Source organism: Vulpes lagopus, chromosome 23 (genome assembly GCF_018345385.1).
Source record: "Vulpes lagopus strain Blue_001 chromosome 23, ASM1834538v1, whole genome shotgun sequence".
Lineage (NCBI taxonomy): Eukaryota > Metazoa > Chordata > Mammalia > Carnivora > Canidae > Vulpes > Vulpes lagopus.
The window spans coordinates 55,761,784-55,789,146 of record NC_054846.1 but is presented as its reverse complement, the minus strand read 5'-3'; the positions used below and the strand labels follow the sequence as shown (position 1 = coordinate 55,789,146).

The 27,363-nt window shown below is 50.5% G+C and overlaps 1 protein-coding gene across 1 annotated transcript in view; it reads left to right on the top strand.

Moving 5' to 3' along the window:
* The window catches only part of CSMD2 (CUB and Sushi multiple domains 2), a 439,342-nt gene that overhangs the window by 376,115 nt on the left and 35,864 nt on the right, over nucleotides 1-27,363 (top strand). Inside the window, exons 50-57 of the mRNA XM_041738011.1 lie at nucleotides 1,050-1,238; nucleotides 5,513-5,698; nucleotides 6,641-6,835; nucleotides 8,141-8,314; nucleotides 9,517-9,690; nucleotides 15,138-15,311; nucleotides 16,869-17,057; nucleotides 24,975-25,148. Of these exons, the coding sequence (XP_041593945.1) occupies nucleotides 1,050-1,238; nucleotides 5,513-5,698; nucleotides 6,641-6,835; nucleotides 8,141-8,314; nucleotides 9,517-9,690; nucleotides 15,138-15,311; nucleotides 16,869-17,057; nucleotides 24,975-25,148 (1,455 nt within the window). The remainder of the gene's footprint in view (nucleotides 1-1,049; nucleotides 1,239-5,512; nucleotides 5,699-6,640; nucleotides 6,836-8,140; nucleotides 8,315-9,516; nucleotides 9,691-15,137; nucleotides 15,312-16,868; nucleotides 17,058-24,974; nucleotides 25,149-27,363) is intronic.

Below are 27,363 nucleotides of genomic sequence, written 5' to 3'. Positions count from 1 at the left end.
CTAGAGCACATGCCAACAGAGGTTGATCAACTACTCGGTGAAACCACTAGAACCTTAGTGGAAAAGCAGTGGACACTTTGGCCCGCACCCATCACTAGGACTCAGTGCGTCCTGTGGCTGAGGGGCTTGTTCTAGATGAGGTAAGCCCGGAGGAACATCCTTAAAGCACCGTTGAGCCAGCACAGGGGTGTGGTCACCAACTCAGAGGCCAGAGGATGTCCCCACGGGGCAGCAGTGCCGAGGGCCTGGGGCCTTCCTCCCCGTCCCTGCCTGCCTGGGGCGCTGAGCCTCTTGGAGCAATGGAGGCACATGTCCGGCGTGTGCACTGGCCACTGCGCTGCCGGCCTCTTGGAACTTCCACTGGGGATCCGCGGCAAGTCTTCATGAGCAGCCCCCCGCGCTGGGAGTTGTGACTGTTCTCTTCGCTGTGATATTCCGGCGCTTAGAGCATCACCGGGCACATAGTGGGCCCTCCATGTCTGTCGGATAAACGGATGAAACCCTTTGAGGCCGTTCGCGGAGAGGCCATGGTCCTGGACCGTGCGGCTCCCTCTCCACCGCTCCGTAACACGGAGAAGGGCCTTTTGTTGAAGCGCTGGGCTGGGGGCTTTCCCGACGCAGTCCCACTTCAATTGTCCAAAAACCTCTGAGGTTGGCATTTCCAGTCACAGTACAGGTGAGGAAAGTGAAACTCAGGGAGCTTCAGTGATGCGCCCCAAGTCACAGACCCGGACGGTCGGAGCCGGGCCTCCAGAGCCACTGCCCGGCGTCACACGCTGCTGGAGCCCCCTCCCCCGGGGCCTGTTTCCTGCGCCTCTTGGGAGCCGAAGGGTTTCGGGGGACGGAGCTTAGCTGCTTGAACCGTGCTGCTCCAGGCCACGTGCTTCGTGGTCTTTCTCTTTTCTTTGGCTTCACTGCAGTACCCACCGTGCGGTGGACCTGGCAGTGGCCAAGATAGAAAATGGGGGAAGGAAGGGAGGGCCAGGGGCCTGGGGTGCACCTGTCTTCCTGCTTGCCCGTGCTCCCCTGAGCCTCCTCTTGTTGTCCAGCTCCCTACTGCAGCCTGCCCAGGGCTCCACTCCACGGCTTCCTTCTGGGCCAGCCCAGCACCCAGCCCGGAGGTTCTGTCCACTTTGGCTGCAACACCGGCTACCGCTTGGTGGGACACAGCATGGCCATTTGTACCCGGCACCCCCAGGGCTACTACCTGTGGAGTGAGGCCATTCCTCTCTGTCAAGGTGAGGAGCTCATGGAAAGGGGGTGACAGGTGGCTCGGCTCCCCAAGAGGGGATGCCTGGGATCCGGCTCCCAGGGCAGGTGGGGTTTGGGCCCACACATTGGCAAGGAGAATATTCTAGGCAACAGCAAGAGCATTTGCAGAACCACGGACTGGAGAGAGAGCAGTGTGGGCTGGGGGAGCACTGGGTCCGAGGTGGCGCAGGCAGAGGGAACCAGGAGGAGCAGAGGCTCGCTGTGCTCGCTCTGCAGGCAAGCCTGCGATCCGTAGTTTGCATGCATTGCCTTTCCAAGTTGATGGGATTTGTCTTCCCTTAAAGTAACTCTGACGAGGGATCGGGGGGGGGGGGGGAAGGCTAGAGAGACTCGGAGGACGGGTTAAGCGGGTGATGGGGATTAAGGAGGGTGCGTGTTTTGATGAGTCAGTGAATCCTCCACCTGAAACTAATGTTATACTGCGTGGTGGCCGACTGTAATTTAAATAAAGACTTGGCAGGAAAAAATCGACCTGTAATCCCATCACCCCAGATCCCCGTGTAACATTTCAGCACATTTCCTTTCAATCTTTTATATGTTGTTTACACAAACGACATCCTCGGAGCACAGAGCTCTTAATATTCTTTAATAACATCTGTCACATAATTAAATACACTTCCTCATCACTATTTCTGGCAGTCGCACATTGTAAAGGAAGAACTCATTTATTTAAGTATCGTCCTGTTGTTGGTCATTTGAATTTCTCTATTTTTTGCTTCTGCATGCAGCGCCGCTGTTAAAATCCTCGTAATTCCATCACTGTGGACATCCATATTTATTTCTTAAAATAAATTCCCAGAAATGAGATTGTTGGGCCATAACCTATGCAAGATCTTCGGCTTTTGACACTCACTGCCCTTGAGGACATTTGCCTTCACTTACACTTACACCAGCGCGTGGCAGTCATCCTTTCTCCTGCAGTCACATCATTTCTGCTGCATTAAAAAAAAAGAAGAAAAGAAAAGGCTTGCCAACAATATTGGCAGGAAATGACACTCGTGTTTGATTTTCCTCTTCTTTGCTTCACAGCGTGGTGACGTCCTGTCTAGTGACGTCTGTCATCTCTGCCCCTCAGAACCTTCTTGCCTGGGCTTGAGCCTCCTCCAACGATGTGTCCCTCATGCTCTATTTGATGCCCTAAGGGAAGGTCCCAGAGCACATACAGGTGGCCAGTGGCGCCGGGCTTGGTCTCCGGGTCTCTAACTATCTGTCTCCCAAGGCTCCAGTTAGGAACCACCACGCCTCTCATGTCTGTTCTCCTTTGTCACTTCCCGAAACTAAGGCCCCGTAGGCTTCTCCATCCTCGTCTCACAGCACTTCATGCCCAGCCCCAGGCCTCCTGCTGCTGCCCTTGCACTGGGCCCTCCTGCCAAAGGCTCTGGAATCCCGGCTCGCAGCCCGTGGCCTACGAGCCTACACCCTTAGTCTCTCCCCGGAAGGCTGTCTCGCTCCTCCCTCCACAGACCAGCTCCCCTCCAAGAACACGGATGCTGGGGCCCTTCAGGGAACGGGTCCCCGTAACCCGGGGCCAGGAAAGGCCTGGCATCGCTCCAATTCCATGTTGCTCCTCCCCAACCATGCCTTTCCACCAAGTGCATCCCGGTAGAGATCCCATGCCTTCTAACGTGTCTGCTGTCCTTCCCCAGCCCCCCAACCCATCCTCTCACTACATATTCTCCCCCTCAGAGATCTCATCCCAGCCCCAGCTTCAAATACTTGGTGATTCTGCGCCCTCCTCTCCTGCCCACAGGAAGTGCCCCTCTCACCTCGGGGTTTGGGGGCTGTTTCGGCGTGGGGATCAGGGGAAGGGCTTTCAGTGTCTCTGTCCTCGGAGTTATCTGCATGGGAAGAGCTGGGCCCAGAGCAGGGAGTCGGGGCTGCCGTCCACTTCCTTCACCTGCCGTCTCCAGACTGACTCCTCCCACACCAGTAGGGTCTTCACAAGAGGTTCAGGAAAGCAGGGCAATCCATTGGTCACAGTTTGCCTCCCCTATTACCACCAGAGGAGCTTAAAGTCCTGCTGTTTAGGCATTAAGAGAGTATCATACTCAAACACTCGTCTTCATTCCACATTTTCCTCCTCAGTTCCTCCTCATCCACTATTTTTTTCTCTTTTCCAGTCTTTGAAGCCGTCTTCCATCTCGATATCCCAATCCCCCTCCCTCTCAAGAGTCCATCCTTCCCTATATCCTACGGAAGCCCTGGCCCATGTCTCTTCTGGGTTCCAGTGGCATCAAGGACCATTGGTGGCCTGGGTGGATGGGAACTTCCTCTGCTTGAGCTGCCCCGGAGTGAGGGCGGCCTAGGCTCGAGGCGCCGACAGAGCACTAGTTCCTCAGCTGTATCAGCTTCTTTCAAGGACAAACTGCTCCTGCCTAAGTAATGCGCGTTCCTCCCATAAACATAGCGTTGACCCTGCTCCTTGTCATGACCCCGACCACCACGTGGCCGTACACATTTGTTTCATGAGCTGTCACCTTTCTTTGTGCTGCTGCATTAGCGCTATCATTTTTTATATTTTTATATCCCATATTTCACCCTTTCTTGGTTTTCACCCTCTTTTTCATGGAGCATAGCCTTGAGTAAATCCCTCATAAAGGGTTCATGAGAAGGAAATGCTCCAGGTCTTCAAATGTCTGAAAATACCTTTACTTTTGACCTCACGTATGCTTGGTAGGTTGGCCGGGTTGCAGATCACTTCCTTCAGAAATGTACTCCATTGTCTTTGGACATCATTGCTGCCGACGGGAAGTGTGATGCCAGCCTGATGCTTGCTCCTTCACAGGGATGTCCTGTTTCTCTCTCTCTCTCTCTCTCTACCTCTCTCTCTCTCTCTCTCTCTCTGGGAACTTGTAGGAACGTGTATTTCATCTTCTAAAACTCCACAATGATGTTTATAATAATGGTTCCTTTTGCGTCCCTTTGGCTCCTTTTCCAATCTAAAGACTTGTGTCTCTCCACCTCCGGGAAATTCTCATCTGTGATCTGTCTCTCTTTCCGGAACTCTGACTGGTGGGATGTTGGACCTCCTGGATATCAACCTCCTGTACTTCCAGTGCTTTTTCTCCCGTTTTCAGTTTCTGGCTTTTTGGCCTACATTCTGGGAAATTCTCTTTACCTTTCATCTCAGTCTCTTCTATCTAATACTTATTTTAGCGATTGTACTTTTAACTTAAAAGAGATTTTCCTTGTTCTGTTGTTGTTCTTTTTTCAAAGCCCTCTGTTCTTGTTTAATGAATATGATATGTCACCCTGACTTTCTCAAGATATTGCTAATCAAAACCTTAAGGCAGGCAGCCCCGGTGGCGCAGCGGTTTGGCACCACCTCAGCCCAGAGCGTGATCCTGAAGACCCAGGATTGAGTCCCACGTAGGGCTCCCTGCATGAAGCCTGCTTCTCCCTCTGCCTGTGTGTCTGCCTCTCTCTCTCTCCCTCTGAATTAATAAATAAATAAATCTTAAAAAAAAACACAAAACCTTAAGGCTTATATACTTTCTATTTCCTGAGTTAGCCCTGTTTCCTAAAAGAGAACTTTATTTCTATTTTTTTCTATCGGTAATCTTGCCTTTATGTCTTTTATGCTACTGGTTTTCTTCATATGTGCAGTGATCCATGATCATTCCTATTTCAAAGGAAAGGCGAGGTTGATTTTTCCAGGTAGCAAATGTGAGTCACCTTTGCTGTGATTACACGCATTGTCTTTGCCCGCCAGGCCTCCCACGTGAAGAAGTTGAGCTGGTATGTTGAGCATGAGGGGCGCTGCAGAGGGGCACTGGCCTGAGAGCTCTTAAATCCTAGAATCCGAAGAGCTTTGCTCTGGGATGCCGTCTCTTACCTGAGCAGCCCTGATTCTCTCAAGGGACTTCCTATTTTTTTTTCCTCAAATGGGAAAGAAAACTCTCTATTTTATTTGGGGAATAGATGCTCAACTGCCCCTACATTGTATTTGTGGGAGAGGGTGGAGGGGAGCTGGTCTTACCTATAGCTCCCTCGTACCTTTTCAGCTACAGCTTCTCGTAATCTATCAACACACTTCGATCTGCATTCCATCTTCTGAAGTTTTTTTGAAGTCTTCTCTGCTGTTGATCCTCCCATTTTGTTTTCTGTTACGAGGCTTTTCCACTTTCCTGGTCTTCACTATAATTTTATTAGGGCCTTTGGGGAGAAAGAAGATTAAAATATGTTCTCAGAATGCCATTTGAACCAGACCATGCTCCTAATGTTGTTTTCTCTTTGCTAGCTCTTTCCTGTGGGCTTCCGGAGGCCCCCAAGAATGGGATGGTGTTTGGCAAAGAGTACACAGTGGGGACCAAGGCTGTGTATAGCTGCAGCGAAGGCTATCACCTCCAGGCAGGTGCCGAGGCCACAGCAGAGTGTCTGGAGACGGGCCTTTGGAGCAACCACAATGTACCCCCACAGTGTGTCCGTGAGTCCTCGGGCATGGAGAGGGGTGGAGGCGGGGTTGGGGATGCAGCTGAGAAGATCCTAGAGGGGGTGAGCTGAGCACCAAGTAATGAGAAAGAAGCAGGTACACGGAGATTGGAGATTCGGGAAACAGACAGACAGAGAGTGTCATCGGCCAAGTTGGGCTTCCGTCCAAAATTGCTTTCGAGGCATTGATAGACCAGTGTGCCCGGAGATGTCTCCACAAGCCATCACAGAACTTAGGAATAATTTCCTTTTAGAAGGAAAAACTACCAGAACATTTGCATGAATGTCCTTGATCACAGAACTCTAAAATGTTTTTTATATATATGCACTTTTTAAAAATTTTTATTTGAGAGAGAGAGAGCGCACACGAGTGGTGGGGAAGGGCAGAGGGAGAAGGAGAGGCAGACTCCCCACGAGCAGGGGGCCCGATGTGGGGCTGGAGATCGTGACCTGGGCCAAAGGCAGATGCTTAACCAACTGAGCCACCCAGGCACCCCGGGGTTTACACTTCTGATTTGTTTTATTTTGTTTCTTCGACTTACAGTGAGCTTTACGAGATTTCTGAATTGCTTCCCAACATTTTGAAATTGGAGGAGTTCCCATAAAAATCCATATTTCTAGCTTCTCTTGAAAAATAAAGACCTGACCAAAGAGAACTTACAAGTTTCACATCTAACAAGCAGCACTGACTACCACCTCCCCTTTTTTTTCTTTTTTCTACTTTTTTTTGTGTGTGTGCGTGTGGATCTGCCCACCCTGGTTTGCGGCATTCCCTGCCCCCACCCCAGTCCATTTCATGCATTAAACAAACCTGCCCGACAACCGAAGATTCTTATTACCGCATCGCAGTCCCCCCGTCCCCAGCTCTGGACTCTCGCCTGTGTCTTCCATAATTAATGAATCAATGACTCCTCCTCGCTGCTCCTTGTCTCCCCAGCTGTGACCTGTCCCGATGTCAGCAGCATCAGCGTGGAACATGGCCGATGGAGGCTCATCTTTGAGACACAGTACCAGTTCCAGGCCCAGCTGATGCTCATCTGCGACCCCGGCTACTACTACACCGGCCAGAGGGTCATCCGCTGTCAGGCTAATGGCCAGTGGAGCCTCGGGAACTCTATGCCCACCTGCCAGAGTAAGCCCAGGAGGGAGGTGGGCAGGTTCAGCACAGTGCCCCCCACCTGCACTCTACCACACATGGAGAGGGAGAGGAGGGGCATCACCAGGGACAGCAGTGGATCTCTCTTTGAACACTCACCTAGACCAGGAGCTGGGGAGGTGCCTTCCTCCTTTAAGGAAGTACTTGTTAGCATCTTATCACTTTACTAAAAAGTTGCCTTTGTCCAGGGGAGTATCCACTCATTCACATAGTCAACATTCGTGCCAGCTGTTATAGAAGTGTGAAGATAAAAGATTATGCTTCCTGCCCCAGAGAATCTTCTAGTCTGCTGGAGAGGCGGACAAAATAAGGAAGCAATGATAACGGGGTGTGACAAGACCTGTAACGGGAGCGTGTGTAGAGGAATGCTGTAGCACAAGGAGTGGCCCCAAGTGGCTGCCTCTCCTTCTGGATGACTGTTTTTATTTCCTCAAGATAGTTTACAAGACCAGGGTCCCTGGGAGGCGACTCTGAGACAGACTTCCTTAGGGAGTACTCCTGAGAGCCCCGCCATGCTGTGTAAGGGAAGGTGGCAAAGTGGACCTCTGATGTGGTGTCAGTGTGGCCCTCGGCTGGCCCCACGGGGAGCTCTGCAGCTCGGACGGTCCTTTGGAACTGCCACACGTTGGGGCGAGAGCCTTCATGCCTGCACGCTGACCAAACACTAGGCGCAGGTGCCCCAGATAGCGAGCGTGATCTACCAGGGAGGACTGTTCATCCAGGGCAGCCCGAAGAGGGCTAGCAGCGAAGGGTCACAAGCTGTGCTTCCACCTTAAATGGGGGTCCGACTGGCCCAGCACAGCACCCACTGCCGTGGGGTGCACTCATGATACCTCATCAGTGAGGACGTGATAGAGGAGGTAGCTTGTCAGCGAGGAGTGGCAAGTTTGAGACCGGGTGGGACGAGGAGGGACCTCCTCCCGACACCCACGATTCAAGGCACTATGTCTCTAGGCATCCACGTTTGGACCCCACCATGGACCGTAACAGTGGGTGTGGCCAAGCAGAAGTCACGGGCTGTGGCGGCTGCGGTGCAGGGAAGGTGCCCCCACCTAGCGTGGCCTGGGCCCCTGGGCCTCCCCTCCGTGCCTGTGCGCTGCTCTCAGCAGCCAGGACGAAGGAGCCGATGGGCCCGGGCCCTGCAGAGTCTCCGTCTAGCGTAGGGCCTCGGGGTCGGAGCAGGCTCTCCGCGTCGCCCTGCCTACGAGCTTCCCCACGAAGCACGCACCAGGGGCCTCTCTCAGGCTGTCGCGAGCCACTGAGTTCTTGTGATCCTTGCAGTCATCTCCTGCGGAGAGCTCCCCGTCCCGCCCAGCGGCCACCGCATTGGAACGCTGTCCGTCTATGGGGCAACGGCGATCTTCTCCTGCAATTCGGGGTACACGCTGGTGGGCTCCCGGGTGCGCGAGTGCATGGCCAACGGGCTCTGGAGCGGCTCGGACGTCCGCTGCCTTGGTGAGTCACCCCCGCCCCCAGGCCTATCCCACCGCCCTGTTCCTCCTTTAAATGGGGGAGAGCTTTCTAAAGCCAGACTCCAGTCTTTAAACGGCATCACTTTCCCTATGGCGTAAGATTTTGAGTCCAGGCACCAGCCACCGGGCACCTTCCATGCTACAGCCCTGAACTCGTTTCTCCTGGGGGCATCTGGAAGGATGAGAGCTTCAAGCCTGATGAGACAAAGCTTTACTCATATACACACACACGTATACATATGTACGTGCATACGTGTGCGCACACACGTATACACACATAGGAGGGGCGTCCATGTGCATATAAACATGCAGGTGTTTGTATACATGTGCGTGTACATGTCTAATACATGGTGCACATGCGCGTAATTGCCTACGTACGTGTGTGTGTTTATAAAAGATGACAAACACATAGAAACGACCTGGCTTACACGGGACGGAGTCCTCATCTCCCCCACGGCCCGTCCGTTCTCTACCAAGCCTCCAGATTCTGAAGAATTCTCTCCTCTCGGTTCGTTCTTGGATCCCTCGAGCGCCAAGGAGGGTCCCGGCCACACAGACCTCATGGGGTAGATTTGATTCTGTTCCAGAGTGAACGGTGCCGCCCTCCCACTGGCCAGGGCCGCTGTTAGGGATGCACTGCTGAGTTAGCAACGCTGGGAACACCCCCCCAAACCCCATTCAGTGAAGTCCCTCACCTAGGGTGGGCTGCCCGAGTCTCCTGCCACCCAAGGGGAAGGAAGGACAGAGTCAGCCAAAGCACCTGCTGTGCATAGTTACCTTCGACTCCTCCGGGCTTTCACAGCCCTAACGTAGACCAAGGTGCCCTCCACGCAGCAGATTGCTGTCGACACTGGCTGATGAAAAGAAGAGGGAGGTAATCCCAGAGGCACAGAGGTGACCGTGATCATTTCTAACCCACGGACAGACCCAGAAGCTACAGCTCAGAGACGGATGGATGGCCTTTGGGGATTCAGCCTTGGGATTTGGGGTCACCACTTCCCTCATGTCTGGGATTCCCGAAGCCCCTCGGGGACAGCTACTCTCGGAGGGAGCGGGGGAAACAGTGGGTGGTGGGGGCCCTGGTCCTTTTCCCCACCGTCCCTGACTTCCTGCCCTGGCCAAGCCCCAACTCCTCTTCTCTGAGCTCCCCTCCGATCTATACTCTGTCCTCCTCTCCCCCCGCAGCGGGGCACTGTGGGACCCCGGAGCCCATCGTCAACGGACACATCAACGGGGAGAACTACAGCTACCGGGGCAGCGTGGTGTACCAGTGCAACGCCGGCTTCCGGCTTATCGGCATGTCTGTGCGCATCTGCCAGCAGGACCACCTCTGGTCGGGCAAGACCCCGTTCTGTGTGCGTAAGTATGTCACCCATGGTCCCAAGCCACGGGCTCCGCCTCAGCATGGACTTCCTCCCTTGCCCTCTAGGTTAGGTTCGCTGGAGGTTTTGTACGTTCTGTTAATTCCTTCTGCAAGACGCATCCTTACGTCTCCGGTTTTCGGCTCTTGGCGTCGTTGATTCCTGCTTCCACCTTCGCGTCGCCCTCCCAGCGATTCCCTTTGCGTAACGTGTTTGTTCGTTTTCTAGCTTTTGAGTCGGGGATCCAATTCATTTATTTCCATTTTTTTATTGTTACTGATATAAGGGCTTAAGGTTGTAAAATGTCCTCCAATAACTTCTCTAATCGGATCCCGCAGGTTACAATGATCAATGTTTGATTTACTGGAAATGCTGTAATTTGGGTTCATTCCTTCTGTCACCAAGAAGTTTTTTAATAGTTATTTTCTTCTACTTTCTAGGCAGAAGGGCCGTTCTACTTCTATTTTGTCAGTCATTTCTGATCGCGTCGCACTGTGTATAATATTTCTACATCGTGGAATTTCTCTCTTTATGTCCTTGTAGTTGTAAAAATCGATCAGTTGTTCTGAATGGTCCATGTGCGTTTGAGAAGAAGGCGGATTCGGGTATAAAATTTCGTATATGATCATAAGACGTGCCTTGTGATGTCATCTGTGCCTTCTGCACACTTCTTTTTTTTAAGATTGTATTTATTTATTCATGAGAGACACACAGAGAGAGAGGCAGAGACACAGGCGGAGGGAGAAGCAGGGAGCCTGACATGGGATTCGATCCCGGGTCTCCAGGATCACGCCCTGCGCTGAAGGCAGCGCTAAACTGCTGAGCCACCCGGGCTGCCCCACATGCTCACTTCTTTCCACGTCACCCATTTTGCTCTGAGAGATGTGTCTTAAAGTTTTCCGTTCTTAGCGTGCTTCTATCTTTCTTTGCGATTCCTGTAGTTTCTGCTACCTAAAGGTAGTTGCTGTGTTATTTAGCACATAGTTGTTCAGAACTATTATATCTATGTTGCCAATTGTGACTTTAGCCTTCACGATGTCTTCTTTGTCACTCTTCATATTTTGTAGCTTGACTGGCGCTGGGCCTGGTATCGGGCATACCGCCCTGCTGTCATCCTTTTCCCGGTGGCCGGGTGTACTTTGAACCATCCCTGTATCGTAGCCTTTCCGAATCTTGTAAACAGCAGAGAGTGGGGCCTTGCCTCGTGAGCCCATTTGAAAACATTTCTCTTTTAATAGGTTAGTTACGCTCACTCACATTTATCGCTACGCCTCAGAGGCTTGGTCTGACTTCTGTTGTGTCCGATGTACCTGCTGCGGGGAAGATGTCATACTCAGGTATCGCTTCTCTGTGTGATGGTTTCCTTGCTCCCACCTTCCGCCCTTTCCTTGGGTATTTAGGGAAGTTTGTAGAGTCATATGCCCCCTTCCTGTAGTCTGTACCCCCGACACACCAGGATCCTTTCTCAGTCTGTTCACATTTAAGATGGACCCTCTATCACCAGCAGTGACCTCACATCAGTATCAGGCCACTCCCTGCTCCTTCCTTCTCTTCTCCGTGCAGCCTTGCTCTCCACAAAGGCTTGCAACACAAGCGGGAAAAACCGTTCTGCGTGGGTGTCGTGTTGGTCCCACTCACATGTAATTTAAAATTTACAGCATTCTCCGTTGGGGTTATGCGGCAGGCCTGGGCTTTCTACAGTTTTATTTGTCCTTTTTAATCTGCAATATTCTTTTTTGGATTCAGATGACCACCGTTATTCTCAGCTGCCTGCAAGTAATTTGGAAAATCCCTCACTTAATAAAGTTCCCCCAAAGTGAGTCTTCATGGAAAGCACGGGGTTGGTTTTGTTTAATTTTTTTGAAGGCAGGTTTTTGTTTGTGATTCTTCCTCTTATTTGGTTCTTCGTCTATGAGATGGAACAATAAAGTAATGAGACGTATTGAATAAGCAATGCGTGAAAAATTAGTCTTGATAGCTGCTTAAGTGTTGGGTTTACACAAAGCCAGACCCATCTATATTCCGTCGCTCTTCCAGATGGGTCTGCACAAAACATTCGGTTTCATCCAGAAGATGCAAATTCAGATGCCTTCAAGGAATTGGCGCGGAGTATGCATGCGGAGATTCGGGTTATAAATAATAGAGAATGTTGGGGTCTGAAAACAAGTGGAGGATGTCTGCGTCTGCCTAAAGATGTTTGGTTGTAAAGCCGGTGGGCGCTGGGAGGCAGGGCAGCCAAGCGTCTGGACAGGTGACCCCACGACCTGGATTGTCTGGGTCCCGCCCAGACCTGCCGCCGTGTGTCCACGGCTGTCTGACCTCAGGTGGGTTAGTTTACCCAAATCTGCTTCCTCATCTACAAAAAGCAGATACCTTGGAGTATTGTGAGGACTAAATCAGTCGTATTTCGGACCCAAAGGAGTGCAAACGGCGCCGGATAGAGACGTGAAGCAGGTGCTCTCGCTGTTGCTGCGGTGAGGGTGGTGTCGACACCGCCGTGGGATGGACCCCGGGACCTCTCGGGCTGCAAGCCCGTCGCCTCCTGGGGCCCAGAGGTGTGCAGGGGTCTGCGGACCAAGACGAGGGGAAAAGGAGAAGCGTCTATGAGTGGCTTCTCTGTGGTGGGCGCTTGGTAGCTGGAGCCATGTGTCAACCCGAGGTTTGCAGAGGGGCCACTCCCACACCGTCTGTTAGCCCCCTGACCACTCCCACATGCTCGCACATGCGCCTGCGACTCCCGGTCCTCCCTGGAGACCTACCCTCTGCCTCCCTGCCCGCACTCTCAGCGGCCCGTGACCGCAGGTGGCAGGTGGCGACCATGGCCCCGAACCAGGGCAGCGGGGCTCAGCGCTCCAGGAGCCACCTGGAAGCCGCGTCCCCGAACCTGTCTCCGACTGCCTCGAGGGTGACGGTGGCGCTGCCCCGCAGGGCTGTAGGGCTCAGATGAGCAGCTACAGAGAGGCCGTAATTACTGGCTGGTTAGCTAACCTCACGTTCGTTTTGCAGAGAGGCTGGAAGGCTCCTCTGCCCACTGCTTCCCACCCCTGCGTCTCCTCCTCCCGCCCTCCACCTCCTGGCAGAGTCTCCCTGCCTCGGGGCCCAGGGTCGTCGTTGTGCCCTCCCTAGGTTCCTGGGCCCCCTCCCACCCGCCTCCTCGGTGAGCTTAAGCTGTCTTCAGCTCCCCTGTCCCCTGGGCTGCTCCGGCTCTTCCAGCCTACACCAGCCAGGGCCCTGCGGGGACAGAGCCCTCCGGGGTCTCTGCGTCCCTGGAGGGTGTCTCAGGGACACCCCCCCCTCCACTGCCCATCCAGTTCCCTTTTTCTACCTTGCTGCCCACACCTCCATTTCCTTTGCAGGCGCCTTGGCGACCCATCCTTCCAAAAGGGGCGCCCCCAAGGGTGTCACTACCCAGCACACGTCCCTCTCTTTGCGCCAGTCGTTTTTTTAGCCTTTGGGGAGGGGGGCTTATGGCCCTTTGTGAGTCGGTGGGAGCAGCAGGCCGTGTCCCGGGCGCACGGCACCCCCCAGTACTTGGCATGTCATCAGTGGGGGTCACAGACCCTATGGAGTGTCTGCTGTGTCCCACCCCCGGGTGGCCTGGCCAGGTCTGTTCAGCCCTGAGGCCCAGCCCAGATGGAGTGCTGCATCCTGCCGGCGCCCTCCTGCAGCCGCTCTCCCCTGGGGGGGCAGCTGCCCCTCCTCTGCGGGTGCTTCCGTCCTGCTTCCCCCCTTCCCCAAGCGACTGCTGTCCGCTGGCCTGTGAAGTGAGCCCCCTGAGGCCACAGACCTTAGCACAGTACCCCCGGGTGTCCTCAGGGCACAGAGGGCCGAAGACCGAGTGGAAGACACCTGCACAGTTCGGCTGCAAGCAGAGCCCTCACCTTGGAGACGAGGAGTGAGCCCGGAGTGAACCGTCAGAAGTCAGGGAAGGGCGGAGCCGAGCAGTGACCACTAGCCGTTGTCCCCGCAGCCCGCGGCCAGCAGGTGTCCCGCTCTCAGCAGCCCGCAGGCACGTCTGTGGCAGTGGACGCCGGAGAGCTGACCCAGAGTCGGCTGCAGCAAGACCTGGGCTGTGCCGCCTCCTGCCGCCCCATCCCCGTTTGCACCATTTGGGTTTGGGTGGGTTTGGGCTGGACACCCCGTGGGTCCAGTTGTTGGGGAAGAAAACACTCCTCGTGGTTTGTCAGCCTCCAGACCCAGGACCCGGGAAAGGCCGGGCCGGGGCGTTCCCCCGAGAGCTCCATCTAAAGAGACCAGGCCAGAGGGCAGGTGCGTAGCAGACCTGGGGACCAACCGCAAAGAGTCGGCTGCTGTCACCCTCCCTGCGTCCACAGCCGCCTGCCCTCAGCAGATACCTGCCAGGCCCTCCCCACACGTCAGGCGCTGGGCAACCCCCAGGACATAGCGAGGAGCAGACCCAAGGACCTGCCCTCAGTAGAGGGAGATGCGGCCGGAGCCCCCGAGCCCCTCCTGAGGGGCGCGTCCGTTACCATGGGGACGGGTGGGCAGTGCTGGGGAGCCGGGGGCAGCCCCACGGATGCGGCAACATCTGGGAGAGTCCGGGGGGGCGAGGGCAGGAGCCAGGGGCAGTTCTGGCCGAGGAGCAGCGGACCAAGGCCCTGGGGCAGCACCTCGTATGTCCCGGCAGCCCCGGAAAGACCAGTGCCCCTGGTGGAGGGGGCCCGGCCCTGGGAGGAAGGGGGCAGACGGGGACAGAGCACTCTGAGTCCTCCTCGCGCCGCCCGTGCCGGAGGAACAGATGAGAAAATCCCGCGTCTGAGCTGGAGGCAGTAGTGGAACGGGAGATCCCGGTGAGGCCGGCGGGAGGAGCCCCAACGGGGCGGCCTCACGGCGTCGGCCCCCTGTGCCCCGGAGCACCTGCCCCAGAGGACGCTGCTGCACGGCACTGGGCCCAGGGGACGGGGGACACGGGGTGGGGTGGAGCATGACTGCCTATCGTCCCCCCGGGGCTGGAGGGAGAAGTCATTCCTTCCTCCCGAGGGAGCACGGCGTGGGGGGGGGGGGGCGTGCTCTCAGCTCCCGGGGCTCCCAGGGCTCCTGGGGGCAGCAATCCCCGAGCCAGCTTGATGAGCATGGCCTCTGGCCCCATCCAGTGCCACCCAAGGCCCCTGAGGGGCATCATGCCGTCCAGTGCTGGGAGAGGGAGGTGCGGCCGCGGGGATCCAGGCAGGGAAACTGAGGCAGGAGTGACAGCCTGTGACAGACCCACAGTCCCGGCCCGGGCCCCACGGGGCCTCGTAGATGAGTCCTCCCAAGACGTGCAGGTGGCGGAGCTGCCCTCGTCAAGGAGGGCTCAGCCCCAGGCTGATTTCAGGAAGGGAAGAGACTGTCCCCAGGTGTGGGCTGCCCCCCTCGTGGGCGCGGGAAGGAGGAGCCGGGGCCGCGGAGCCGTAGGGGCTAACCCGTGTCCTCTTCCGTTTGCAGCCATCACCTGTGGGCACCCGGGCAACCCTGTCAACGGGCTCACGCAGGGCAACCAGTTTAACCTCAACGACGTGGTTAAGTTCGTTTGCAACCCCGGGTACGTGGCTGAGGGCGCCGCGAGGTCACAGTGCCTGGCCAGCGGGCAGTGGAGTGACACGCTGCCCACCTGCAGAAGTAAGTCCCCCTCTTCTTCCCCTTCACCCCAGTGCCACTGCCCCGGGCTTCCGGTGGCTTGAGCCCTGGGGTCACTCTGACACGGGTGGGGTAGGGAGGACGGGGCACCGAGCGGGGCCACAGGCTGGGACCCCATCCATGGGGTCACGGGCACGCGGCAAGCAAGGTGCACCTTTCAAGACCGAAATGGGAAAAAAAGAAAAAAAAAAGGCCGAAATGGGAAGCAGGCCCCTCGGTTGCGTGGCGCAGCAAACACCCATCTCCAGACATCCGGCTGTCCTCGCCCGCGTTGCCGTCAAGAGCTGCTGCGCCCGTGGGTGCAGGCGCAGACGTCCTGTGGCTGCAGCTCCCGCCCCCCTGAGGGCAGGCTCAGGGCCCAGATTCAGGGCCTGGGCGCCTCCATCCTGTCCCACCGCCCCGTCCCTCCTCCATCCTGAGGGCGCCGCTCCCAGCCTCCAGTGCCTCCCCAGGCCTGGCCTGGCCCCAGGCCCCCCACGGCCTCCTGCGACGCGCTCCTTGTCATGCTGCCGTCCACCCAGCCAGCAGGACCCATGAATGCGGCCTCATCTTGCAAGCCCTCCTTGCCCGGCCCCTGTGCTGTCGAGAGCTTCTGGAAGGTTCTGCACTGCCCCCATCAGAGCGCTTATCAAACTCAGAAACTGCCAGTTTGTCCTCTTCCCTGGAGACCAGCACCTCCGAGGGGGGATGGCGTCATCTGAGCCGGCACCTCCGAGCGGGGACTGGCATCGAGGCGCCCCTCACGGCCCCCTGGAGGGCCCCCCTGGCGTCTGGCGGGCGGAGGCGAAGGGGGAGGTGCCGCTGAAGCGCCCTGAGCGCCCAGGCCATCCCCACCACTGTGGAGGACCGGCCAGCGGGTCCGCAGGGCCAAGGTGGGGAACACCGGCCCCCAAGATCCTGCGGCATCCTCGGCGCCCCGCACACGGCCTGGCACTCACTCTGGGCCTCAGGGCTCATCAAACGGAAAATGCTTTATGCTCCAAAAACTAAGGAAAGATTTTAACCCCCCGTCTTGCCCCCTTACTGGGTGAGAAGGAGGCGGTGGTGAGGGAGTGGCCGGGACGGCGTTCTGGAAGCAGGCGCACACCCCGAGCATCACCGTGACCCCATCATTACCCTAAAATAGGCCTTGACTTGGGGTCAAGCTGCCAGGACACTTCAGCCGCTGGAAGTCAGACTCAGCCCCGGATCGTGCTCTTTAGAGCCATCGAGCCCATTGCCCAAAGAGCCCGAGGCTCGTCGGGGTCAGCTTGGGTGCACCCGTGTCGCAGCTGAGGACCCACGGCGCCAGACCCAGGGCACCAGAGCCGCCCCCAGGGCTCATGTGTCCTGACAGGCCCAGGCTGCTAGCAGGCCGCGGACAGAGAGGCCTGTTGGCACGGGGGGCGGCTTCCCCAGGGCGCAGACCCCTGAACCGCGATGCTGAGGACCGGCCCCGCCGGGCAGGACCCCCCCAGGCTCCGCAGTCCCGGTGCCCGGCGAGGGAACCTGACCCCCACCCCCAGCTTTCAGGGTCTGACCGCCCCATTTCCATTTCAGTTGTCAACTGCACCGACCCTGGGCTCCAGGAGAACAGCGTGCGGCAGGTGCACGCCGGTGGCCCGCACGGGTTCAGCTACGGCAGCACCGTGTCCTACCAGTGCAAGCGCGGCTTCTACCTCCTGGGCACGCCTGTGCTCGGCTGCCAGGGGGACGGCACGTGGGACCGGCCCCGACCACAGTGTCTCTGTAAGTACACATGCCCTGGGCTTCGGGGGAGCCCCCACCCTGTGCATGCATGTGCCCGTGTGTGTGTGTGTGTGTGTGTGTGTGTGTGTGTGTGCGCGTGTGTGACTCCTGTGCTGCTTGTGGCCCCGTCGGGCCCTGGGGTGGGTTCCCAGCCGTAATGGGTAATGCAGTGTCTGTGCCGGTCCTGATTTGCCTGTCCCCAGTGGCCAGCGAGGTCGAGTGTCTTTTTTCTGTTATGCTTTTTGGCCTTTGGTATCTCTTCTCTAGAGAAATGTCTGTTCCAGCTCCCTACCCCCTCCCAGACTTGAATGTTTGTCTTTGTGTTGTTGAGTTTTAGCAGCTCTTTATATATTCTGGCTACCGCACCCCTATCAGAGGTATCATTTGCAGACGTGCCCTGTTCTCCGGATTGCCTTCTCACTTCTGGATAACGTCCTCCTACGCATGGAAATTTTTAGTTTTAATGAAACCCAATTTATGTATTCTTTTCTTCCATCACTTGTGGTTTTGGTGGCACATTTAAGAAACCATTGGCCAATCCGACGTAACATAATAATCCAAGATCATATCATCCGTGAACAGACATAGTTTTATTTCTTCCTTTCCAATCTGGATGCTTTTTGTTTCTTTTTCTCACTAGATTGCCCTAGCTAGAACTTCCAATATGACGTTGGACAGAAATGGCAAAACAGTGGACCTGGGTATCTCACTCAGTGAGGCATCTGACTCTTGATCTCAGCTCACGTCTCAATCTTAGGGTCATGAGTTCAAGCCCTGAACTGAGCTGCATGCTAGATGTGGAGCCTATATAATAGTAATAAAAATAATAAAAATTAAAATAAAAATAATAATAATAATAGAAGAGGCAAAACAGACATCCACCCTTTGTTCCTAGTCCTTGGAGAGGAGCCTTCAGTTTCTCACCATTAAGGATGATGTTAGCCGGAGAGTTAATGTAAATCTTTCCCTTTATGAGTGAGGAATTTTGCTTCTATTCCTAGTGAGGAATTTTCCTTCTATTTCTAGTTTGTTGAACATTTTTACCATGAAATGGTGTTGGATTTTGTCAAATGCATTTTCTGCAACTGTTGAAATGACCACGTGGTTCCCCCCTCCCCGCCATTCTATTAACACAGTGCCTTATATCAATTGATTGATTGATTAATTCTCATATGTTGAACCACTCTAGTGTTTAGGGAACGGATCACACCTCGTCATGGTGTAATCCTTTTAATGTGCTGCTGGACTTGATTTGCTAGTATTTTGTTGAGGATTTTCGCAGCTATGTTCGTAAGGGATGTTGATCCACGGTTTCCTTTCTTTGTGATGTTGTTGGCTCTGAGTGATGCTGGCTTCATAAAATGAGTTGGAAAATGTCCCTCTTCTGTTTTTAGGAATGGGAAGATTGGTGTTACTCCTTTAAAAATTTGATAGAATTCAGCAGTGAAGTCATCTAGTCCTGGGTTTTCTTTGAAAGTTTTTTGATTATTAATTGATTCTGTTTATTCACTATAATTCGATTCAGATATTCCACTTCTTCTGAAGTCCTGGTAGTCTGTGTACATCTCAGAATTTGTCCATTTCGTCTGGATTATCTAATTTGTTTGCATACAATGGTTCATATTCATAGTATTTAATATTTATTATTAATTATTTAGTATTTATTTATTCCAGCAGGGTAGGTTAGTAGTAATGTCCCCACTTTCATTCTTTATTTAGTTTAGTAATTTGAATCGTTCTCTCTCTCTCTCTCTCTCTCTCTCTAGACTACTTACACATTTGTCAATTTTTTAAAGATTTATTTATTTATTTACTTGAGAGAGAGCAGGGGAAAGGGCAGAGAGAAAGAATACTCCATGCTGAGTATGGAGCCCAATATATATATATATTCCTCCTTTGTGCTGTTACTGTTGGACATATTACATCTTTAGACATTGCATGCCTATCAACACAAGTTTCCAATTATGGCTTCATGCCATTTCTCAGATAGAAGAAAATTAAAACAAAAAGATACACTTACACTGTGGTTTATATTTACCTATGTGGTTACCTTTACCAGGGTTTTTCAGTTCTGCATGTGCCTTCATGTCCTTTCAGTTCAGCCTTAAAGACTTCCTGTAGAAATTCTTTATAATTTAGAATTTCTTTCTAGGTTTACAAATGGTGCATTCTCTGTGTTTATCCAGGAATATCTTAATTTCCCCTTCATGTTTGAAGGATAGTTTTGCTAGCTATAGAATTCTTGGTAGAAAGTTTTTTTAAATCACTTTAAGCATGTCAAACTACTGATATATTTAGATTTTAAATCTACCATCTAATTCTGTGTTTTCTGTTTGTTCTACCCATTAGTTTCTTTTTTTTCTTTCTTTAACTGGATTATTTTTATAATTCCCTTTTTTCTTCTCTAGTAAGTTATATGCTCTACATTTAATAGCTATGTTAGAAACTATAACAGGAAAAAAAAGAAATTATAGCAGGAAAATTTCACTTATAAAAGTCTAAAGATAATCTCTCTCTCTTCTTCCTATATCATACAATAACATCAGAACACTTTAATTTGGTTTGTTTTTCTGACTTCTACGTTATTGTTTTCTTATATCTTAATTTTGCCTTGTTTGTTAAACCCACAATGTATTATTATTGTTGTTCTATGAAATTATTGTTCACTTTTGCTTATCCATATATTTGCCAGTTTCTTTGTTTTTCATTTCTTCTTATATCTTGGCCTTCCCCATGGGATCATCTTCCTGCTATTTGAAGGGCATCCTTTAGAAGCTTATTTAATGAAGATCTCCCGGTGGCAAGCACTCTGAGTTTTTGTTTGTCTGTAATACATTTATGTGTCCCTCATTTTTGAAAGATATTTTTGGTAGGATTAGAAATCTAGGTTGGCAGTTACTTTCTCTCAGTCCATTAAGGAAATCTTTCTAATATCCTCTGACCTCTTTTATTGTTCTGGAGGAGTCAGCTATAAGTCTTTCCCTCCTTTGAAAAAAATCTGTCTCTGTCTTTGGTGTTCTGCATTTTCCCTGGTTATTAAATGAGAATTTAGCTGGATCAGAAGTCCAGGTTGACATATCTCCCTTGGTGCACTCTGCTGGCATTTATTCTTAATGACAAGTCTACCTTCAATCTAATCATTGTACCTTTGAGGTAGTCTGATGTTTTGTTTTGTTTTTTTAATCTTGATGACTTTAAGATCTTCTCTTTCTTGTTGGCATTCTGAATTTTTCTACACTGTGTTTGGATATTTTATTTATCCTTTTGAGGATTCCTTAGGCTTCCCAGCTTTTTGACATCTGGGGAATTCTCAGCTATCAGTTCTAAAAATACTGTCTCTCCTCATTCTCTTCCTTCACTACTTCTAACATGAAGACCTTCTTGCGATTCATCTCTAACATGAGACCTTCTTGTGATTCTCTGTGTCTGAAACTCTCATTCATATTTCCCGTCTCTGATAGATTTCCCCAGGTCTCTCCACATTAGTAATTTACATAAATATTATTGTGTTTTTTAGGTTGAGCTAATTTAAAGTTAAACTAAAATTCTGTTCTGGATAATCAAATATTACACTAGTCTTGGTGGGCTTTTCACCTCTACCTATAAATCTTCTCACTATTCTACATGAGTTTGTTCTTTCAAAACTGTTCATAAGCAACTCATCTGTCCTACCATTCACTAATTATCATTTTAGCTATGTCTTAGCTGAGGTTTAACTATTCACTGAGTTTCTATTTTCAGTTATTTCTTTTGTATTTGAGATGTTTTGTTCGTTGTTGAAATTTGCTTGATTATTTCCATTGTGTGCTGTGCCTCTATAAACATGCTCTTTTTATGTCTTTCACATATTAAATATACTCATAATGCCCTCCATATCTGATAATTACAGTATCATCGTCTTTATGAGTCTAATTCTGTTATATTGTTTCTGTTGATTCTCACTTATTGTGACTTATTTCTCATGTGTTTTATTATGTTTACATTGTGCTCTCTTATTGGACTGATCTTAATCTGCGGGAACCAGAATCAGGCTCTCAGTCTTGCAGAAGCCAAAGCCTATAAACAGGATAGCCACTATCTCTCACCAAAAAAAAAAAAAGAAAAGAAAAAGAAAGAAAGAAAGAAAGAAAGAAAGAAAGAAAGAAAGAAAGAAAAGAAAAGAAAAAAAATGACTAATGCTCAATAGTTGCTGATATTTTTTACTTCAGAAAGCCAGTTGTGACTTTTTTCTCATTGGGATTTACAAGGGGCTAAACTCTGCATTCACTAATTACTGAGACCACTACATTATATCATTATTAGGGACAGAGAGATCTGATCTTCTTTTTAGAACACAATCCTGAGGACACCAATGTTTATTACTCACTCTGAATATGAGCTTCAGCAAGATTTCCAGAAAGATAACATACTAACACTAGAACCCAAGTAGACTATTCACTTTTTTTTGATGGGGAAAAGTAAAGTTTTTTCCTAGATTTGGTGAGAATGTTTCAAAAACACCAGACCCTGAGGAAATTTCATTGCCTATAAGATACCAAATGACTCTCAGAATAACCATTTTCACTAATATTTCATGATTGTCATGACATGATTGTTATTTTAGTGGGTTAACTGAATTTTTACTTCTGAAAGACCAAAGTACTTGTGAATAGGCTTATAGAAAATTGTAGAGTACTCTACATATCCCCTGATCAATTCAGTCTGTGAAAATCAGCTGTTCCTTCCAGGTGAAGGCAAACTATTTTAATTGGCACGGATGTGTGGGGACCAAGGGCAATGCATGACCCAGATCCATATCATATGCTTTAGGAAACAGTGGAAGCCCTGGAGGCTGGCCCATCATCAAGTACAATTCTCATACTTAAGACCTAGGAACCATCATGGGGTCCTTTTTGTTTTGCTGTGGGACTCAGCATAGTCCACACCCAACCATTAATCGTGATCTGTGTTGTTTTTTAATTACAATATTTTACTTTTTCCTCAATCCCATTATGTATGTACCCTTGTAATTATAAGAAAGTCTATTATTAGCAGTGCTAAATGTCTATCTTGCCTATTTTCATGTACACATCTCAACTTATTTGCAGTTAGAAAAAAATTAAATTTAAAAAAAACTTATTTGCAGTTAGAAACTAAACAGCCACTGCAGGATCTGGAGATCCCATTTGGACAAAAGCATAAACATTAAATACATTTTTTAAATGTTTTTATATTGACAAATTGAGAAATGCAGAAGCAGTTACTCACCTTCTCTGTGCTCTTCATCTCCCTGGTTTGTATGCAAATACACACTGAGTGTAAGTTGTTCCTGTTTATTATCTTACATCTTCTTCTGGGTTTTCCTTACCCACAGCAGCCAAATGGTATTGACACTGTTTTATCTTTCCATTTTATTGTTGACTTTTTTCCTCTTTGAAAAGAACAAACCACAGGAAAGGAATAAAACAATAGAGTATACTCTGGTTGCTAATTTTACAGATACCTAAGTAGCCTCAATCAACCCAGTGATAAATAAATAATTTCAGGCTTTGCATACACTTTTTCAGAAACTATTAGATGTTACCATAATTTAACACTATCCTCAAATTAACCAAAGAAAAATTGTATAGCTAAATAAGATCTGAAAAATAGCCAACTGCAATCACAGAAATCAGTAAGTAGCCAGCATACATGTATACATATATGCATTGATAAACATGAAGAAAAATGCTCTTATAAATGTTATTCATAAAAGCCCAAAGCAGAAAACAATCCAAAATTCATCAACAGGAAATGGATGAAAATTGTGGTACATTCGCACAGTGATAGGATAGTCAACCTTGAAGATGGTTCCAATGGCCTCACCTACTGGTGTTCATATCCATATGTCATATCCTCCTATATTGTACCAGGGTTGGTCTGTGTCATGTGGTGATACATGACTTAAAAAGTTAGGTCATGGGATCCCTGGGTGACTCAGCGGTTTAGCACCGCCTTCAGCCCAGGGTGTGATCCTGGAGTCCCCGGATTGAGTCCCATGTCAGGCTCCCTGCATGGAGCCTACTTCTCCCTCTGCCTGTGTCTCTGCCTCTCTGTCTCTGTCTCTCATAAATAAATAAATAAAATATTAAAAAAAAGAACTCCTCTGATAGAAAGAACTTTGTTTAAAAAAAAAGGTCATAAAGGACATTTCCACCTCCACCTTGGTCTCTTGGATCAGTCACTCTAGGGGAAGCCAGTCAGTTATCTATTGTTGTGTAACAAATATCTCACAATTTATTGCCTTAAAATAACAACTGTCTGTATTTTCTCACAACAATATAGATCTAGGATTCATCTCAGTTCTCAATTAGTCTGAGTTCTCCAAAGAAACAGGAACAAAAGCCAGTAAGAAATTACATAAATACAGATATAGGTATAGATTTTATATCTATATTTTATATGTATATCTAAATCCAACTTTTTTTTAAGATTTTATTTATTTATCCACAAGAAACACAGAGAGAGAGGGTGGGGGTGCAGAGACACGGGCAGAGGAAGAAGCAGACTCCATGCAGGGAGCCCGATGTGGGACTCGATCCCAGGCCTCCAGGATCACGCCCTGGGGGCTGAAGACAGACACTCAACCAACTGAGCCACCAGGAGCCCCTAATCTTTCTTTATTAACTGAGGTATAATTGACGTACAACACAATACTAGTTTTGTGTACCCCACATGATGATTTGATACTTGTATACATCGTGAAACCATCACCACAGTAAGTCTGATTAGCAGCCATCACCATACCCAGCGTTAGAATTTTGTTTCTTATGATGAGAACTTTTAAGATCTAGCCTCTTAGCAACTTTCAAATATGGAATACCATATTTGGAATATGGAATATGGAATACCATATTGACATGGCCAGAATACCGTGTCAGTAACCCTAGTCACTGTTGTACATCACAGCCCATGACTTATTGATGTTGTAACTGGAAGTTTGTTCCCTTCGACCCCCTTGGCCTCCCATCCGCTGCCTCTGGCAACCACCAGTCTATTCTCTGTATCTGAAAGCTCTATTGTTTGGGTTTTCTGTTTTGCTTTATTTTAGAGAAGTGAGACCATATGGTATTTGTCTTTCTCTGAATGACTTCTTTCACTTAGTATAATGCCCTCAGGGTCCGTTCATGTTGCCACGAATGGCAAGATTTCATTCCTGTTATAAGCAAATGACATTCCCACATGCCACATCGTCTCTATCCATTCATTCGCCAGTAGACGCTTGGGTGAACGCCATGTCGGGGCCCCCGCGGCAGCACGGCAGTGAACATAGGGGGCACGTGTCTTTTCAAGCTAGTGCTTTCGTTTTCTTCGGATACTCTGGTGTTTGAATCTTATCACTGGTGTTCAGGTACAATTTGGTGTTTCAGGAGAGGGAACTTGCAGACTCAAGGGGACAAGTTGGGGATGATTGACATGGGCATCTGTAAGATGCAGCTGGAAAAAGACTAGAACTGGCCTTATTCTGGAACCTGTAGCCAGTGCAGACAGTCCTAGGATGACAGTGGTCTCTCCTACCTTAGGTTTGCTATGTGTACTGCCTTCCTGCCTGAGACCCCTTGGGTATGTCCTCCATCAATGAGGAACTAGGGAGAGATGAGCAAAAGAGGCAAAGGAGAGAGGAGACGGATGCCATTGGATACCTGCTACACGCCGAGCAGTTTCCCACTTATTAGCTCCTTTAACTCTTAAAACAAGTATTACTCTTCATGTCACATACGGAAAATGGCGGGTGGGCCTTGTCTGCTGATGGCAGGTGAGCATGTCAGCAGGAGGCAAACTTCAGTAGATATCCAGGCTTCCTCTTCTCTGCTCGTCACTACGGAAAGCCTAGCATGTGTCCTGTGATGATGATCCAACCTTTTGTGCAGTTGCTGACATGTTTGCTCTTCCCCACAGTGGTGTCCTGTGGCCATCCAGGCTCCCCACCCCACGCCCAGATGTCTGGGGACAGCTACACCGTGGGAGCAGTCGTGCGTTACAGTTGCACGGGCAAGAGGACTCTGATTGGAAATGCCACCCGTATGTGTGGGCTGGATGGACACTGGACTGGCTCCCTCCCCCACTGCTCAGGTATGGAGCCTGGCATGAGGGAGTCCTTGGCGGGGAAGGGGGAGATGAACAAGCCCCCAAGGTGTGAGTGTGACAGATCAGTGGGAGGGAGACCCCCATCTCACAGGCAGAGAACACAGCTATTGGAAGTCCCAACCAGACTTCAGCCTTTGGAGATCTAAGCGCAGCTTCCTCCCTTTAGTCTGCTCTGGCCAAGCCCATGTAACCCAGACATTGCAACACTAGACAAGACACAAGTTTGTGAGGTCCCCTCTCTGGCCAGAGCCCTGTCCAGATACTTATTTCCGTATGTTTCTAGGAGGAGCCCAGGCCTCCCTAGATAAGAAACTGAGAGGTGTGAAGAATAAGTGACTAGACGTGCACTCGTGAGAATATCACTCCTCCCTTCCTGAGACTTACAGACACCATCTTTTGCTGCACCATCTCCTGCCAGTCCTAAGAAATATGCTTTCAGAAACCCAGGGTCATATTTCTGAGGCTCGTTCCATGTGGCCATGCACCTAGGTGACGCGTAACAGGATAGAAGCCCCCGGGGCCGTCAGGGCATGCAGTGAGGTCTAGCTTTGAGACACTCTAGGTTGTACATCACCCATTTCTACCATCCTCATCTTGCTGATACACCTCAGTAGAGGGCCGGTAGTCACCGTCTGCCCCCATGGGACGATATTCCATCCCAGATTCCCTTATATCACCAAAACAGCACCCTAAACGCTACAGTGGGGACCATTCTGTCAAAATAAACTCTCAAGACTGGAGACCTCCACCCTCAGGCCCCAGCTGAGGTCACCTAGCCGGAGTGAGAGTTAGTGTACTCACCATCAGAGCTGCCTTTAGGGGGACCCAGTGCAGCCTGTTGCATTAGCTCCACCCCAGAAAACTTGAACAGGGAAGAAAATCTAGGCAAGTGAGATAGGCCCTTTTTCCCAAATGTTTGAGTTGAATATCGAACAAATCCCCCTTCCTTGGTAGAGAGCAACATCGGATTCTACAGTGTTCTCACACTCTGAGACTAAATGACAAAAGAAAGTAATTCCAAGATCAAGAAGATGGTATGGTAAATGGTGGGGTGTACACAAAACATTTATTTACTCCCACAAGCTAGATGTGTTCACCCAGACGTTACCATTTAATGCCCATACACGTGGTTCATGAGGAGGTACTTGCCACGTCAGATGGCAACCTATCTTCTCATGAAGTTGCCATTTTTTCCTTAGTTTTCCTCTTCCTTCCTCATGCTTCCTTTGGCCTAGTCTGATCTAATGATGTCTCCTCTACGTCTCTGTGTTATGAGGGGTGTTGGCTCCCACAAGCCTCAACTTTGTGGCTTTGTCTCCTGTTCTCTACCCTCCTCTGCCTCTTGGGTCCTTAGCACTCTCTTGGGTGGGTCTCTACACTATCAGGACCCAGATAAATGCAGATGGGTGGGTCTGTACGTTATTAGGACCCAGATGAACGTAGATGGGTGGGTCTGTTCACTATCAGGACCCAGATAAACGCAGAAATGTAGCAGGAGGCAAGGGGCAAAGGATGGAATGAGAGAGCCCAAAACACATTGCCCAAAATTCAGCTGTGTTGCTTACTTGGAGAATTCAGGAATCCTCAACTACAGGCCCAGGATCCAGATTCCAGCTGGACTGTTGAGAAGACAAGACTACACTAAGGGCTCTAGACTTTGACCCGTAGGCAACGGGAAGCCAGTGGAGATGTCTCAGCAGGAAAGAAACAAGACCAGATGGTTGACGGCTGTTCATTGTCCAGGTTTGAGGATAAAGTGGAAGTTGGGTTACCAGGGAGAGTTTAGGAGATAGAGACATTAGGAGACACTCCCAATAGTTGGGCCAAGAGAATTCTGGGCATGTGAGCTAAAATGCTGGAACTCGGGATTCAGAGTGCACAGAGTCCATAGAGATTGTGGGGAAGGGGTGACGGGAAGGAGGAGGACGGGAGGGAAGGGCCAGCTTGGCCCACTGACATGCCACACTGGCACTGGCCAGAGTGCAAAGGCCTCATCTCCACCACACAGCCTTCCCTCTGCTTTCTCTCTTTTTTAAATTTTATTTAAATTCAATTAATTAACACACAGTGTATTATTAGTGTCAGAGGTAGAGCTCAGTGATTCCTCAGGCCTATATAACACCCACTGCTCATTACATCACATGCCCTCCTTCATGCTTGTCACCCCATTTCCCCATCCCCCCCACCCCCTCCAGCCACC